Source organism: Crotalus tigris, unplaced genomic scaffold, assembly GCF_016545835.1.
Source record: "Crotalus tigris isolate CLP2741 ecotype Arizona unplaced genomic scaffold, ASM1654583v1 scf7180000017601.7605149639:7615979, whole genome shotgun sequence".
Taxonomy (NCBI): domain Eukaryota; kingdom Metazoa; phylum Chordata; class Lepidosauria; order Squamata; family Viperidae; genus Crotalus; species Crotalus tigris.
Genome location: NW_024096505.1, coordinates 1,785,328 through 1,800,134, shown reverse-complemented (window position 1 = coordinate 1,800,134; position 14,807 = coordinate 1,785,328). Strand labels below are relative to the sequence as shown.

At 37.1% G+C, this 14,807-nt stretch overlaps 1 protein-coding gene across 4 annotated transcripts in view; it reads left to right on the top strand.

Annotated features, from left to right (window-relative positions):
* SLC37A1 (solute carrier family 37 member 1) overlaps positions 1-14,807 on the top strand; it is a 33,901-nt gene that overhangs the window by 18,065 nt on the left and 1,029 nt on the right. For 3 of the 4 annotated variants that reach the window (XM_039368815.1, XM_039368807.1, XM_039368823.1), the window contains exons 12-19: positions 821-911; positions 2,638-2,700; positions 3,908-3,993; positions 4,303-4,351; positions 6,611-6,684; positions 6,957-7,035; positions 7,851-7,948; positions 9,208-9,260. In XM_039368815.1, coding sequence (XP_039224749.1) covers positions 821-911; positions 2,638-2,700; positions 3,908-3,993; positions 4,303-4,351; positions 6,611-6,684; positions 6,957-7,035; positions 7,851-7,948; positions 9,208-9,260 — 593 coding nt within the window. Of the gene's footprint in view, positions 1-820; positions 912-2,637; positions 2,701-3,907; positions 3,994-4,302; positions 4,352-6,610; positions 6,685-6,956; positions 7,036-7,850; positions 7,949-9,207; positions 9,261-10,818; positions 11,982-14,807 lie in introns of those variants that run through there. The other variant, XM_039368833.1, reaches the window with a different exon arrangement.

Below are 14,807 nucleotides of genomic sequence, written 5' to 3'. Positions count from 1 at the left end.
AATTTACAATCAGATTTGAATCTCTTTGATTTCAAGATTCAGTTCTATTATATTGAAGTATGTGTACATATGTGCAAAAGGCTTCTGGATCTTTGAATTGAACTGAAAGCATCTGATTTTATTCAACACATTAAGTGAAGTTGACAGTTTAACACTTAATTCATTTGAAAGGAGAGGATCAATCAAACTGAAACCCGAATCAATCCTATAGATCCCTAGAAAACCGTCAGGTTTGTTGTTAATGCATGGCTTTGCAATTACCATTAGTGGGCATTACTCCAGAGAAGGAAACCCTCTAGACAGCGTAAGGTTCAATTAGCAAAAAGCGCTGTGCACTTAACAGAGAGGAGAGATCAGAATGGACTATGCAAGAAGATTCCTCCCTACCCCCAGGTTTGAAAGATTCCAAGATCACAGTCACTATTAAATGATAGCAAAAGAAAGAGTTTTATTGGATGATACCTTATCTGCTGATTTGCAGAGGAGGGTCTGACATTAATGTGCAGTGGGGGCTGTTCCCAGGCAAGGCTCATTTGCTATGGAACTTTCTAATGGATCCCTGATCCCATATATTGAAATAAATTTTATTGGTCAATCATACAGGGGGTATGTGACTGCAGACCATGCTGTTTGCTTTGTATCAGTGATTACCCGTTGAATATAGGCTGTTTATGCATGATCCTATATTATTATTCAACTATCTCTGTATAATATTGGACAATTATATGTTGTACCAAAATCCTTGCACAAAAATTAGCCCAAAGTAAAGTGTTTATTGTCTTTTTCTTTTAAAATTAATCTTATTTTCTATTCTTTGTAGGGAGTGGTAGAATTTTCTCTCTGCCTATTATTTGCCAAATTAGTCAGCTACACTTTTCTTTTCTGGCTTCCACTATATATCACTAATGTCGGTAAGTGTCCTAGTTTAAAGAATTATGAAAGGCTGGTCATATAAAACATTACCACAAATCATATTTGAGAGAGAGTTCAATATGGTTAAACTTTTTCCAGATATGCTATTAAAAATTCAGTCACATGTTTACTCAACTGAGTCCTTTGGGAGTGGTGGTTTTTTTAAAAAAAAAAGTAAATAAAGCATAATACAGGCAAACATTTCTCAGATTTTGATTTAATAGATATGATAAATTAAGTTATTTTTGTAAGTTAAACAAAAAACCTGATTATATCCAACTACATAAAGTACTGTTTGCTAAAGATGTGCATGTTCTATAACAATTTCACCAGCTAAATATCTGCTCATAACAATTGCTGATTGGAGTAAGGAAAGACGAAGAGATACAAGAAACTGTGTGTGACAAAAATTAGGACATATATTTCCCAGCCAGTCTCGCAATCCCTTGCTCTGTCCCCCACCCAGCAACAGCCAGATAGAAAAGGATGGAAAGGGGGAAGGAAGGAGGGAGAGGAAGAAACCCTCTTGCCCATGCCATCTCCTTGCACGCTACCCCATCCATGTGTCTTCCCAAACATGTGCCACCCCCACGTGTCTTCCCAAACCTATGCAGCACCTCTTCGCAACCCCATGCACACTCTGTGACCCTCCCCACTACTTGCCTTTCTCCACTCATGCAGCATCTCTTGGGTCTCTTTACATATCTTCACAAACCATGGCGCACCCTCCCATGCACTGTCTCTGATCTGCATGTTCCTCTCAAGCACTCTTCCCAACCCTCGCCACACTCCTGTGCACCATTACCAACCAGCAGAGCACCTCTCACATACCCCTGCAACTCTCATACATTCTTCTTTATCCACACTTCACCTACATCCCTCTGAAGCCACCCCTTACACATATTCCTGACTTGCATCCCATCACACGCTCTCCCACACCCAGCAGCAGCCATTTAGCAGCTTGCTGGCCTTGGATTTATGACTTCCTGCTGGCTTTCAGAAGGAAGGAAGGAAGGAAGGAAGGAAGGAAGGAAGGAAGGAAGGAAGGAAGGAAGGAAGGAAGGAAGGAAGGAAGGAAGGAAGGAAGAATGCTCCCTGCCCGTTCCCACAAGGAATTCAATGTGGAACCTGGCAAGAAGTCGAAAGTCATTCCCACTGCTTTTTTTGCCCAACAATGGTCATTCAGTTTCTCTGTTTAGGTGAGGAAATATCTCCGAAATGATGACCAAATGGAGCATGAGTTGTCTAGTACCTTATTGTAATTCATTTGCATTTTGTAAAAATTACGAGAAACTAATCCTAGGAGGAAGAAACTTCATTTTTTAACATTTTTGTAACAGATAGTAAAACATGCAATCCATTATTTGTACTTCATATTGAAATATAGTAGACCAATCCTTTATTAAGGGAAGAAGAAATACATTTAAAAAAAAAATCACAAAATAAATTCTATCTCAGAGGCGTTTTTCCTTTCATATAGCTTAATATGAGATATGAGATGACATGTGATTCCTCTACTTTAATACTAGATACGTGACACAAGACAAGGGGAGCAGAAAAATTTGCTATGATTCCAAATGATCCAGTGATTAGTTTCTCCATATTACAGCTGAAAAATTAGTAATTTAGACAAGTTAGACCTGCTCAAACAGTTGTCTCGGAAAATATTATGGCACCTGAAAATATTTAAACTGTTACTGACATATTTTTATTTTTCATTGGTAGAGCATCTTGATGCCAAAAGGGCAGGTGATCTTTCTACCCTATTTGATGTTGGAGGAATCTTTGGTGAGTGTGCAATTATGACCTCTTTATTACCTTTTTATTATTATTATTATTAAATTTTTTACAATTTTACAATAATATCCCTCACCCACAACCTCCCAGCCCTCCCAAAAACCCTCCCCCCCTCTTCCCAGAGCTGAAAACAGGGTTAACAAGAAACCTCTTTATTACCTTTGAAACCTACACATACAGTATATGAGTCTTTGTTTTTTTAAATCAAATTCTGAAACATTAGAGACAAGAAATACTTTGAAACAGGGAGTAGATGCTGATAATTAATGTTTGGTTGGTGACTTGAGAAAATATCGGAGGGTGTCTTTAATGGAGTTATCAGACCTGCCTCAACTTGAACCTTTAAGTAAGAATGATCCTTTCTCATTTGATAAGAAAGGTATAGTTTGCAAAAGGTCAAGTGAAATACAATAGAGCAAAGCCAGAACTGAAATTCACGCCAAGTGTAACTTTCCCCCCTTAGGCACTTCCCATTGTTGTCCCCCCCCCCATTGTCCAATCAATTTCAAAGAAGATGTTTTTGAAAGGGTCACTCTGGGTGAAGGCTGGCTTGCAGCTGCATTCTTCTCACAGCGGTGTGATTTTGAAACGCCATCTCAGAGAGGGGAACTTTCCCCCAAGCATCCTCTCCCCCTTCCACTCTCTCTCCAGGATCCACAACAGAGTGGTAATGAGCGAGTGATAGCAGAGCGCAGGCATGAGGTGGCAGTTCTGACAGAAGCTTTGGATGAGAGTGGTGGTTTTGATATTTAATAACAGTTTGTATGGGGCAGAAAAGTAGGAGTTACTGGAATGCATTCTTAGAAGTGCGAGTGAGCTATTGCCATTTTGTAAGGGTTGGCAGTGAAGAATTTTTTTTCCACATCTGCAGCAGCTTGGTGTGAAGTGGTATTTTTGCTCAGTATTGCTACGTGGCAGTAGAAAAAATGAAGTGGGTGATTGGGGTGGAATTGGAGTGGATGACAAAAACAGACAAATGTTCAACAATGTTGTCAGTTGAAGAGTAAATAGAGGAGAAGATTTATCACTGCAGAATTAAAGGTAATCATGCTTAGCTTTGTGGATGAGCTACTGTACATATGAAGGGCACTTCCTAAAGTGATCAAGGAAAATATTACTTTTATAGTGTTATTTTGCACAGTTTTGAATGTGCAAAGAACATTGTTACATTTTGCACCTCTCTCTCTTTTTTATACAGGTGGAATTTTAGCAGGTGTAATATCAGACCGACTCAAAAAAAGGGCTACAACTTGTGGCATGATGCTGTTGATAGCTGGACCCACTGTAAGTTCTGAGGTGATGGGTGAGGATGATGATTATGAAAGTGTTGAAGGCTTTTTGAGTTATAATATATAAATAAAAGCAGGCTTAATGAAATAGAATTGCATTTTTGTACCCTACTGTTGTGGATATCTAAGCATTTTTCTTTCTCTAGAACAAACTATACCCACTTCTTCAATTTTGAATAATGACAAATGAAAATAGAATTCCAAAATGAGAAATAATGCTAAATTTGTAGTTGACATCTAGCCAAGAGAGCTTGACTTACTACAGAATGATTCGAACTAACTCTGCTATTTGTATTTATCCTAGCTGTATATATTTTCTGCGATCAGTAAAATGGGATTAGAGGCCACAATAAGTAAGTTTTATGCCTTATTCTTCCTCCCCGCTTCGTTTGGACTGTTTAAATATAAATCCACTCCAACTCTTACTTAACTCTGGAATTTTTATGGTGAAAACTAACAGTCTGGGTTACACTGAGATAATTTCTGTTCAGGCCAGATAATTTATTGTGAATGAAAGATTCAGAAAACAAATAACTTTCAAGTGATGTGTTTCAATGAAAATGTCCTCAATATGGTGCCCTCTAGATGTTTTCTGGATTACAATTGGAAAGCATAAGATTGGGGAAGGAAGGTTGTCATACTCCAGGTGACAGGCAATTCTCCCTAGAGAAAAAAGAAGAGATGTGACATGCTTAATAATAAGAATAATAAGGAACATTAATAATTATTGTCAATTATTAATAAGAACGAGAATTATTATTAATAACAAAATATTAATAATCAATACTAAGAATAATAATTATTAATACTAAGAGATGTGGCATGCTTAAGAGTAGATGGGAAAGGCCATTTAGCCATTGGGTCCAACTGCCAACTCGGTGCAAGAAACCAGGTAAAGCATCTAAGAGAAATGGTTAACACATTCAGTCATGAGGACTCTACCAAAACCCATTAATTGGTGGAATTGCTGTTTCTGATAAAAAGGATTTTCTTAACGTTCCACCATAATGTACTTTCTTGCAAATTCTATAATTTCATGTAATGCTCTCTAAAACTAGAGAGACAAGATCTTGATCTTCTAAGTGAAACTACTTCAAGTTATGTCACCCATCCCTCTCTACATCTTCTTTCTTTTTCACTGACTTTCCTAAGGGACAAAGTCTTCAAGCTGTGTATCTGAAAATGTTAGCAGTTTTGTGGGGAAGATTGAGATATTAATTTTATGTCTAGTGAATACAGCTTTAAAACTGTAATTCATAATTATATTATTTTTTCACTTCATTTCTGTTTTCCTTATCCACTCATAAGAGTTAGTGTAATTCATGAATCTCTGTTTCCCAGATCAGTAATAATCATAGCAACAGCAATGATCTGGGCCACAACTTGTTTTCTTTCTTGTCAGATCATACTTTGCAACAACTAAGGGAAGACAATCAGATCGGACAAACTGATAAAATAAAATAGTTTACACAGCTCCTATTTTCATAAAGGAATTCTGCTAATCAACAGAACACTGGCCACAAGCATTTATCAAGTATTGTAGCCCAGCCCAGCTGAAACCATCACCAAATCACTGTCATTTCTTGCTCTCTTCTTTCCCCCCCTCTTCCTTCCCCAATGCTCAATTTACTGTCTAAGAACATTGGAACAGAAGCTTGGATTGCATAGAATACAAGTGTCAAACTCGCCATGTCACGTGACATGTCGCGATGTACCTCGACTCCTTTTGCATTGCCGGCAATGGGGTGGGTGCGGCTTCAGTATGATGAAACCAGCCCGCGGACTGGCATAGATGGTAAAAAGAAAAGAAATAGGCTTCTTCTTCAATAAAATGTTTCCCATTTCCCTAGCTTAGTAATAAGAAAAAACAATGCCGATTCTTTTTAGCTACAGCCATTGCTACAGTGGATAGTAATGTATAAGTAAACCATATAATGTTTATATTTATCAGTTGTTTAATTGGCCATAGCAATTAACTATTGCTTATTAATTACCGATTATTGAGATATTTAGGTCTAGCAGCTAAGGTGCTGGGTTAGACACCAAGACAGTGAATTTTAGTCTTCCCTTAAGCAGGAAAGACAGCTGGGGGATTTTGAGTCAGTCACTCTCTCTTAGTTTCACAGATTGTTGTTGTGGGGAAATCAAGAGGAGGAAGGAATATGTTTGTCACCTTGAGTTACTTACAAAGTAATAAAGGGAGGATAAAAACCTAATAAATAAATCAAGTGCAAGTGCAGGTCCCTATGTGCTGTGTTATAAACAGCTGGTTAATGACCACAATAAAGTATTTCTTTTCATTACTATAAATAGCACAAGCACCATTGACCTTAGTAATACTTCCTTTAGAAAGCAGTATTTTAAAAGATTACACTATGTGTCTCCTTTATGTCCTTGAAGAGGCACACCTATTGTAAAGGTGCATAGTTCCAAATGAATGAGAACTTGAATTTAGCAGAGTTTTCTCATATGTTTTTCCTTGGGCCTATTCCTTTCAATAACAAACTAGTATATGAGCCTTCCAATATTTGATAAAAATTAAATCACAGGTCTTGCATCTGCTGATTGTTGATGATATTAAATACATATTAACTTCAATTTTTAAATTTAAGTTATGCTGCTCATCTGTGGAGCTCTTGTAAATGGTCCATATGCATTGATCACAACAGCTGTCTCTGCTGACCTGGTGAGTCCTTTTCTGTTCTATATGGAGCATATTATTTGCCACAGTATTTTCATTGTATCATTTCTAATAAGTATATATAAAAATTCAGAACACAAATTCTAGAGGAGGAGGAAAATATATTGTGCATTGGTGATATTCAGTGGCAATATTATAATTGCATTTTTTCAGTGTTACATCAGATAATATGAGGAAGATTTACAATATAAATAAGATGAAGATTATCACTATCTCTATTCTCTAAGTATTTCTATCTGAATATTTTGTTCTTAAAGGGTACCCATAAAAGCCTTCATGGAAACGCAAAAGCACTCTCAACTGTTACAGCCATCATTGACGGAACAGGCTCCGTAGGTATGGTATCATCCTCAAGAACAAAAGGCTGAAAAGTTTGATAGAAAACTCTTGACCAGTTTTTCCCAGTCTGGTCCTCTCCAGATTTTGAGAATGTTCAACCAGTGTGAGAATTAGTTTTAAAAAAGGTCTCAATCAGGATGCGCCCTGTGCCTATGTGTATCACTTAAACAGTAGAAGCATATAAATCATCATGCTTTTTCAATGGTGACTATGAGTTCTAGTTCCACTTGAGACACAAAGCTAGCTAGGTGACTTTGGGTCAGTCATTCTCTCCCAACCCTAGGAAGAAGGTAGTGGCAATCCATTTCCAAAAATGTTGTCAATATAATTTTATTTGTTTAATTGCCAGGAATCAAAACTGACTTGAAAGTACACACACACACACACACAGAGAGAGAGAGAGAGAGAGAGAGAGAGAGAGAGAGAGAGAGAGAGAGTAGCGCAGCGCAGTGGTAGGATCCTTATGCAAATATATTAGTTACATTGAAATTTCAATAAAAAGTTGGTAGGTTTGACAAGATCCCGAACTGTGAATCTTGAAAATGATCCTCTGCCAGCACTCCTATAACACCAGCTACAACCCAGTGAAGTGAATGTCACAAGAAGACTAGTTTGCCATCAGCCTGGGATTCCGCTGATGGTTTGTACATGGAAATGGGTGAGGATGATGGGAAGAAAAATGGGCGGGATGTATTGTCATTCAGAACAGCTTGCAAAGCCATCCGGTTGTGAGTTTTCAAGATCATTCTGAAGTATTAGATGCCTCAGGTCCCACCCTGTGTCTGCTTGAATGTGTGTGCATGGTATTTTAGGTGCAGCATTGGGACCATTGTTAGCTGGTCTTCTTTCTTCATCTGGTTGGAACAATGTCTTTTACATGCTGATGATAGCAGATGCCTGTGCCTTACTGGTAAGTCGTACTGTTCTGTATTGCTGCTCCCTTATTTGCTGAAATGTAGTATAATCAATTGTTACATTGCTTCTATAAAAGCTTGAACTTCCACAGTGTGATACTTCACCCAAAGGAGCATTTGGATACATACTGGGCTAATTGTATCTCAGTTTCTATGCAATATCTGCTTGTTAAAATATTTTAACTGGAAGGATAGGGTACATTTATTTAAATAAGTTTCACCAGTAGATGTCATAGTTCGTATGTTAGCTAACAGTAACATTAATGAACATATCATTTTAAAAAGGATATTTAAAAATCTGTCCCTCAAATAGCATCACAGAGATTATTCCTGCAACCCTGCAATTCCTGCAACTAAAATATAAGAAACAGATTGGTGTAGTGGCTAGAAACCAGGAGGCCATGAATTTTAGGTCCACCTTAGGCCCAAAACCAGCTGAGTGACCTCGGGTTAATCACTCTTTCTCAGCCCTTGGAAGCAGACAAGGGCAAACAAATTTTGAAAAACTTGCCAAGAAAACCACAGAGACTAATCCAGTCAATTTCCAGGAGTCAAAGCTGGCTTGAAGGCACACACAACAACAACTAAAACAATAGTGTAAAATTCTTCCTTATGGCCTGAAATAAATTTCCACAAGGGAGAGCTATTTGCATAAGCTATGACAGCTGCAAGACCACATATGATAAAGATCCACAATTACATATAGTGATCTTATGCTGCTGCATTGTTAGACCGTAGTTTTATTCTTATTGGATTTACTGAAATAAGTCTGAAGGTTGTTCTAAATTTCTCCATTTTGATCAGAAGGAGATAAACCTGAAATGTCCATCAGCGAGTTACTAGGAATCATTTATAAGTTCAGTACTGAAATTTAAATTTATTTAAATTTAAGATTTATAAAATCTTGCAAGTTAGGTCATGTGAAATCTTATGCTAAAAATGGAAATCTGACATTAAAGTGTAATGTGCTACTTCTATTTCTTCATTGCTATTATTTTGCATTAAATCTTGCTAAGTTCCCAAGATTTGTTTTCTGAATGTGCTGCCACTTCCTTTCAGTTTCTCACACACCCAGGTGGTCAAATGCCTTTCTTTAAAGATTGGAATGAAGAATTAGCGACAAGAGTCTTCTCTGTTTTGTTAACATTCAGAAAATCACTATTTAGATGAAGAATTGATGTCATTAATTGGGGGGGGGTTGTTTCTTGTTGTTCTTGACATTTTACAGTTAATTATTTTTAAAATATTTTTACAGTTTTTACTCCGCCTTATACGAAAGGAACTTCGATGTAGTCTTGACCAGACCTTGTAAGTTTCTGTATGGTAAAAAAAAAAAAAATCTGGCATGCTTAACATTAATTTTTGATTGTGTATCTTTTCATAGAGTATTGTTACCACTTTTTCCCTTTTTGTTATTTGGAATTCTGCTTCTCAGTCAGAACAGCCTGTGACGTATCTTCAGCAGAGGCCTTATACTGGGTGCACTGCTGAGAATTGTATTCAGCCACAAATTTCTCACCTCTTTTACAAAAAGAAGTGTAAAAATGATGTACATTTTTAAAAAGTAGTTGCTACAGTTCTCCTGTAAATAGGTTCAATTTTTTCTTTTATTTCCTTTTTATTTTTAATTGTTTTAACTTTATTAAGGTATCCATATTTGTTTTAAATTTCTGGAGCTGTGATTTAAATATCTTTTAAATTCTATTGCTGCTTTTAACTCAGTAATAGCTAAGTATATGGGTAGAATAACAGCTCTCTATTTTGTGTGCTCTTTTGTTTAAGAAAAGGTAATTGTAGCCCTACTGTATATAGCAGGGGTCCCCATGGACCAGTACCAGGCCGTGGCATGCCAGCAACCGGGCCACATAAACAAGCAAAGCCCCATCCACAAGATGCAGGCAGCACACAAAATCACACCCCCTCCGGTCCGTGGAAAAACCTCTCTCCACGGAACTGGTCCTTGGTGCCCCAAAGGTTGGGGACCTCTAGTATATAGTACAAGGTGCAAAGCTCTGGACACTAGTCCTCAACTTACGATCACAATTTAGCCAAAAAATTTCCATTGCTAAGCAAAGCAGTTATTCAGTGAGTTTTGTCCCATTTTATAACCTTTTTTCCCCACAGTTGTTAAGCAAATCACTGCAGATATTAAGTGGATCATGTGGTCATTAAGTGAATCTGACGTCCTTCATTGACTTTGATCGTTTGGGAAGGGAAGGGTCTAGGACAACTCATCACGGCCATCTCACCGTGGCCCATCTGGCGGGGGACAACTCGCCAATCCATGCAGGATGACTCATCACAAGAAATGTTGTCCTCCATTGCTTCTTCTACATTATTTTCATTTTGGTCAATGGAAATAATATTAAAGAAATTGCGGCAGATAACATTTATCACATTTGAGTTATCCCATGTGGAACTATCCTGAGGTGAGTTGTTCTGCAGCAAGATGGCCACGCCAGATTGGGCATAGTGAGATGGCTATAGCAAGTTGTCTGCGACAAGTTGTCCCATTCTAAGTTGGAAGGTACAAATGGTGATCATATGACCCCAGGACAGTGTAACTGTCATAAATGCATGCCAGTTGCCAAGCACCTGAATTTTGATCACGTGACCATGGAGATGCTGCAATGGTCGTAAGTGTAAAACAAAATGGTTATGTCACTTTTTTCAGTGCTGTTATAACTTCAAGCAGTCACTAAATGAATGGCTGTAAATTAAGGACTACCTGTATATCTGTTCCTATGTAGTGGTCACCCTGATATGAGAAACCTAAACATCTATACATCCTTCTTTATATACATATATAAATTTAATTTATAAGATTTCTTGTTTTTCACTTTCTAATACTTCCATTCTTTTGTAGGTTTAAGGAACACTAACTTTTAGGCAAGAGATTTATTTAAAACAATTGTTTTTGAAGAGGTTAATCCAGAAATCCTACTTGATCCTTCTGAGAGGAAAGCTGCTATATAAAAGTCATTGCACATCTTTCTTTGGATTGCTGATATCCCTGGAAATAATATTTGCATGCAAATCGCATTTCCTGAAAAGCTTATACGGTTATTTTTAGACATCAGAATTTTGACTCTTTTGCACCTCCCCTCTTAACTTTGCACATTAGCATCGGGAATGTAACAATATGAAACAAAGGATCTCCTAGCTATTCTACATAGCAGAACTGAGCCAAAGAAAAGTGCCTTTATCTTCACTTTGTCAAAATATTATACTACATGATTGCTTTTATGTTTTGAGAGAATATAGAGATTGAAGACAAAAAGTGAGGGGAATAAATTAACTCTGGATACTTTTTTGTAATGTGGTAAAAATGAGCAAAATGTGGACTCAGATGTCTGTCCTGTTATGTCATGTTTACTTTTTGTTTAAAAAAAAAAACGACTGTTGAATATACAATAATTCCTGTTCAAAATATTCAACTTTTTCTATTGTTATTAATATCTCTCGTTGTACAATTAAATATTGAACTTGAATATTTTTATAGCTGATTACTAATTAGAGGCAAGTAACTTGCATTAACAGAACTTTCAAGGCATTTCAGAATGATAATATCTGTTAGGCTGCTTGATTTTTGAAACTGATTGAAGTGGAAATGGATTTGAAAGTAATATTCAATAGTTACTGCAGCTGTTGTATTTATTCTCTCCCATAGGTATTTTTAATTTGAGGAAAACATTATAAAGTAAATTCATAAATGCTGAACAAATTTACTAGTTGATATTGTTGACATAAATTTGATATATGTGGGAGATTTATTTAGATGGCCTCTGCAATGGGCTTGCTGGGACTTTCCCCCTCATTTTGTTTATGCAGAACTGCCCCAGCATCCAATTTGAATGGTGTAAAAACTCATATTTTCATGACAATACATTTGCAAGAATCCTTCATTATATATTTCTCTGTGAAACCTTAGAACTGCCCTGAATGCATTTGACTGATTTGATTCTTGTTTATTAGTGCGTTTTGAAAAGGACAAAACAGTATGCAATTATTAAATTACTTATTTACTTACTTGTGTCCTTTAACTGTTTAATGCCAGTTGATCTGTCTCACTGTCCAACATATTTAATCCACTGGGTTTCTTCACAATGGAGCTCTTTACAATGCAGGAGAAGAGAACAAAGAGCAACAAGGTGGATGAACTCAATTACAACAGTAATGAATGCATCATTGGAGAATATGAAAGGCCAGATTGGGAACAGATCATCTTACAGAAAGCCAAACTATATGGTTGCTAAGAGACAATACCTACTTGATGTCATATAATGAAAAGATCAAGTTGATAGAAAACCTGAAGACTGGAATAGTTAGAGTAAAAATGGACCTGAGATTATACAATTTTCCTCTCCTGATTACTGTGGCCTTTCCTTCTTAGTAAATGCAGCTGCCACTACTAACCCCAAATATGAAATAGATGGTACAGCTGATTCCCCGGGAAGAAAACACACATTTATTTATATGTGTCTTATCCAATCATTTTATTACAATGGGGGATAGGGATGGAATTGGGAAGTTGGGATTCTTTTCCCTCCATATATTCATTTATATTGAGAAGGAAATATTTCCCATCAGCTTTGTCACAGGGGGTTCTTGTGGGTTTTCAGGATTTGATCAAAACTCAGTATAAAATAATTTCAGACTTTTTTCAACTTTATTAAGCAGATGGCAGCTATTCATCTGTTTTGATTTCACATCCAAGCCTTGCAAGATAATTTACAGTCATATCAGCTAAGATGATTTTCACTCTCTACCTTTTCCCCAGCTGTTCAGGAGCTTAAAGTTATGAGACTATACAAATGATTTTTGTTTTACTCCTGAGTATCATGTAGCATAAATGTTTTCTAGCTGGACATGTATACACTACAAAATGGAGTTTATATGTAGGCATTCCTTTATTTCTATGCCCTACATCCATGGTGGCGAGCCTATGGCACGTGTGCCACAGGTGGCACACACAGCCATCTCTGTGGGCATGCGCACCATTGCCCAAATCGTAGGCCTTCAGCTGGGTTTTATAAAACCTTTTCACTTTAGGCCTCTGCCACCATGTGGAAAAAAAAAAGTTCAATCGATTTCAACTTCTTGTGAGGGGGGAGATCTCGCAAAGTTGGAATTGATTGATTAAATCTTTTAGTCCCACCCAGTCTGCCGTTACCACTGCAGCCATGCCCACCCAATGGGCCACGCCCACCCAATAGGCCACACCCACCTGGCACTCGATGATACATAAGTGGGTTTGGGGTTGCAGTTTGGGCACTCGGTCTCTAAAAGGTTCGCCATCACTGCCCTACATATTTCCTTATTTGAGGTTAAGGAAGTGCCTATAGATACTGGTTGTAATTTTCCTCTGAGTCAGGCTGACAGCTGGCATTCCTCAGGCTGGTAACCTTTGATCTTCTGCATTCTTTACTCCACTAGAAGTATTTGTATTGGGTAGATGAATCTCATAGCACATCCATCTTTTTATCTTCAGCAATCTTTGAGCAATTCTTCAATTAACAAGAATTCAAACACTGTCCAATTTAACTCAGGTTTGTCAGTCTATATATTCTTCCTAACTTAAACCACAAATCAAAAGACAGAGCAATCTTAATTGCCATTACAGATATCCATTAAGTTGTGCCAAGTTTCTTTTCAGAAGTCTTCTCTCAGAGTTCCTCTATACTTTAAGACTCCACCTTTAATGCATCTGTGGTCTGTCCTCCTCACTTCCAAGAAGGGTTCCTATGAGAAACTAAACTGCTCTACTCCCAACTTCTTATAAGAAACATTAGTATAAAACATTTGTTTGGATTTCTGCATGAAAATAGGAACAATGAACAAAAAGACAAGGCTGAACAAAAGGAAGAATACTCACAGGAGGTTCCTCGATAAAAGCCAAGAGGCAAAATAATTAAAAGAATTTGTTCTCTTTGCAAAAATGGGAAAGCTACTAGGAAACATGGAAGACAATTGCTCCTGCAGTGGTCATGATTGCCACCAGAGGGTGGTACAGATCAAACAGAGATTACATTTAAAAATTGCTTAAGAAAAGAACTTAGAGTTAATAAGCCAAGTCTTTCCAAGTTGGAATATGTCTACCCAAAAGACTGTGATCTTCATCTCCTCAGATGTTCTTAAATCAAGAGGATTCAAGTGCTTTTATTTAATGGAAAGATTAAGTGTGTAAGAGTTCCCCAGCTCTCCCTCTGGAAATTGACTATTGTGTTTCAGTTGAACAGAAACAGCAGGATCCAGGAAAAAGAACCAAAGTAGTGAATAAGGCAAAATTGAAGAAGAGCTGAACATTGAAGCAGAGTAGACTAGTTAAAGAAATACTGAAGAAAGAAGCATATAGAGAAAAAGAAATTGGGAAAAGAATGACTGTGAGAGATTGTTGTATACTTGACACAACAGGTGATTCTATGCTTTGACACATTTGAGTTTCCTGGAATCATTGTTCAAATAATCCATGTTCCTTCTTTCATCTCTCTAAAGTGGAAAGTATGTTTGCATCTCCATTCCTTTTGCTCTTTATTTTTCTGTTTACTGTTTACTTGTTCCTGAAGCTTGTGGCCTTTGTACAAATTTGAATAACACAGTGAGTTTAAGCATTTATTATGTTCTGCCAAAGGGTCCAGCTGCTTTCAAACACTTCAAAGGCATAGCACTTTAAAGAGCAAGAATGCAATAAATCATCATCCAGAAGTATGCAATAGCATCTTAATATATTTTCTGGTTGACATATGACTGCTCAGTAAAAGAAAATAAATTGAAGATTGCAAAGAGAAACAAAAGGCTCAAGGGAAAAATAAAAAGATAGGGATCAATCTGCAGTGAAAAGAAAGTTGTGTATTA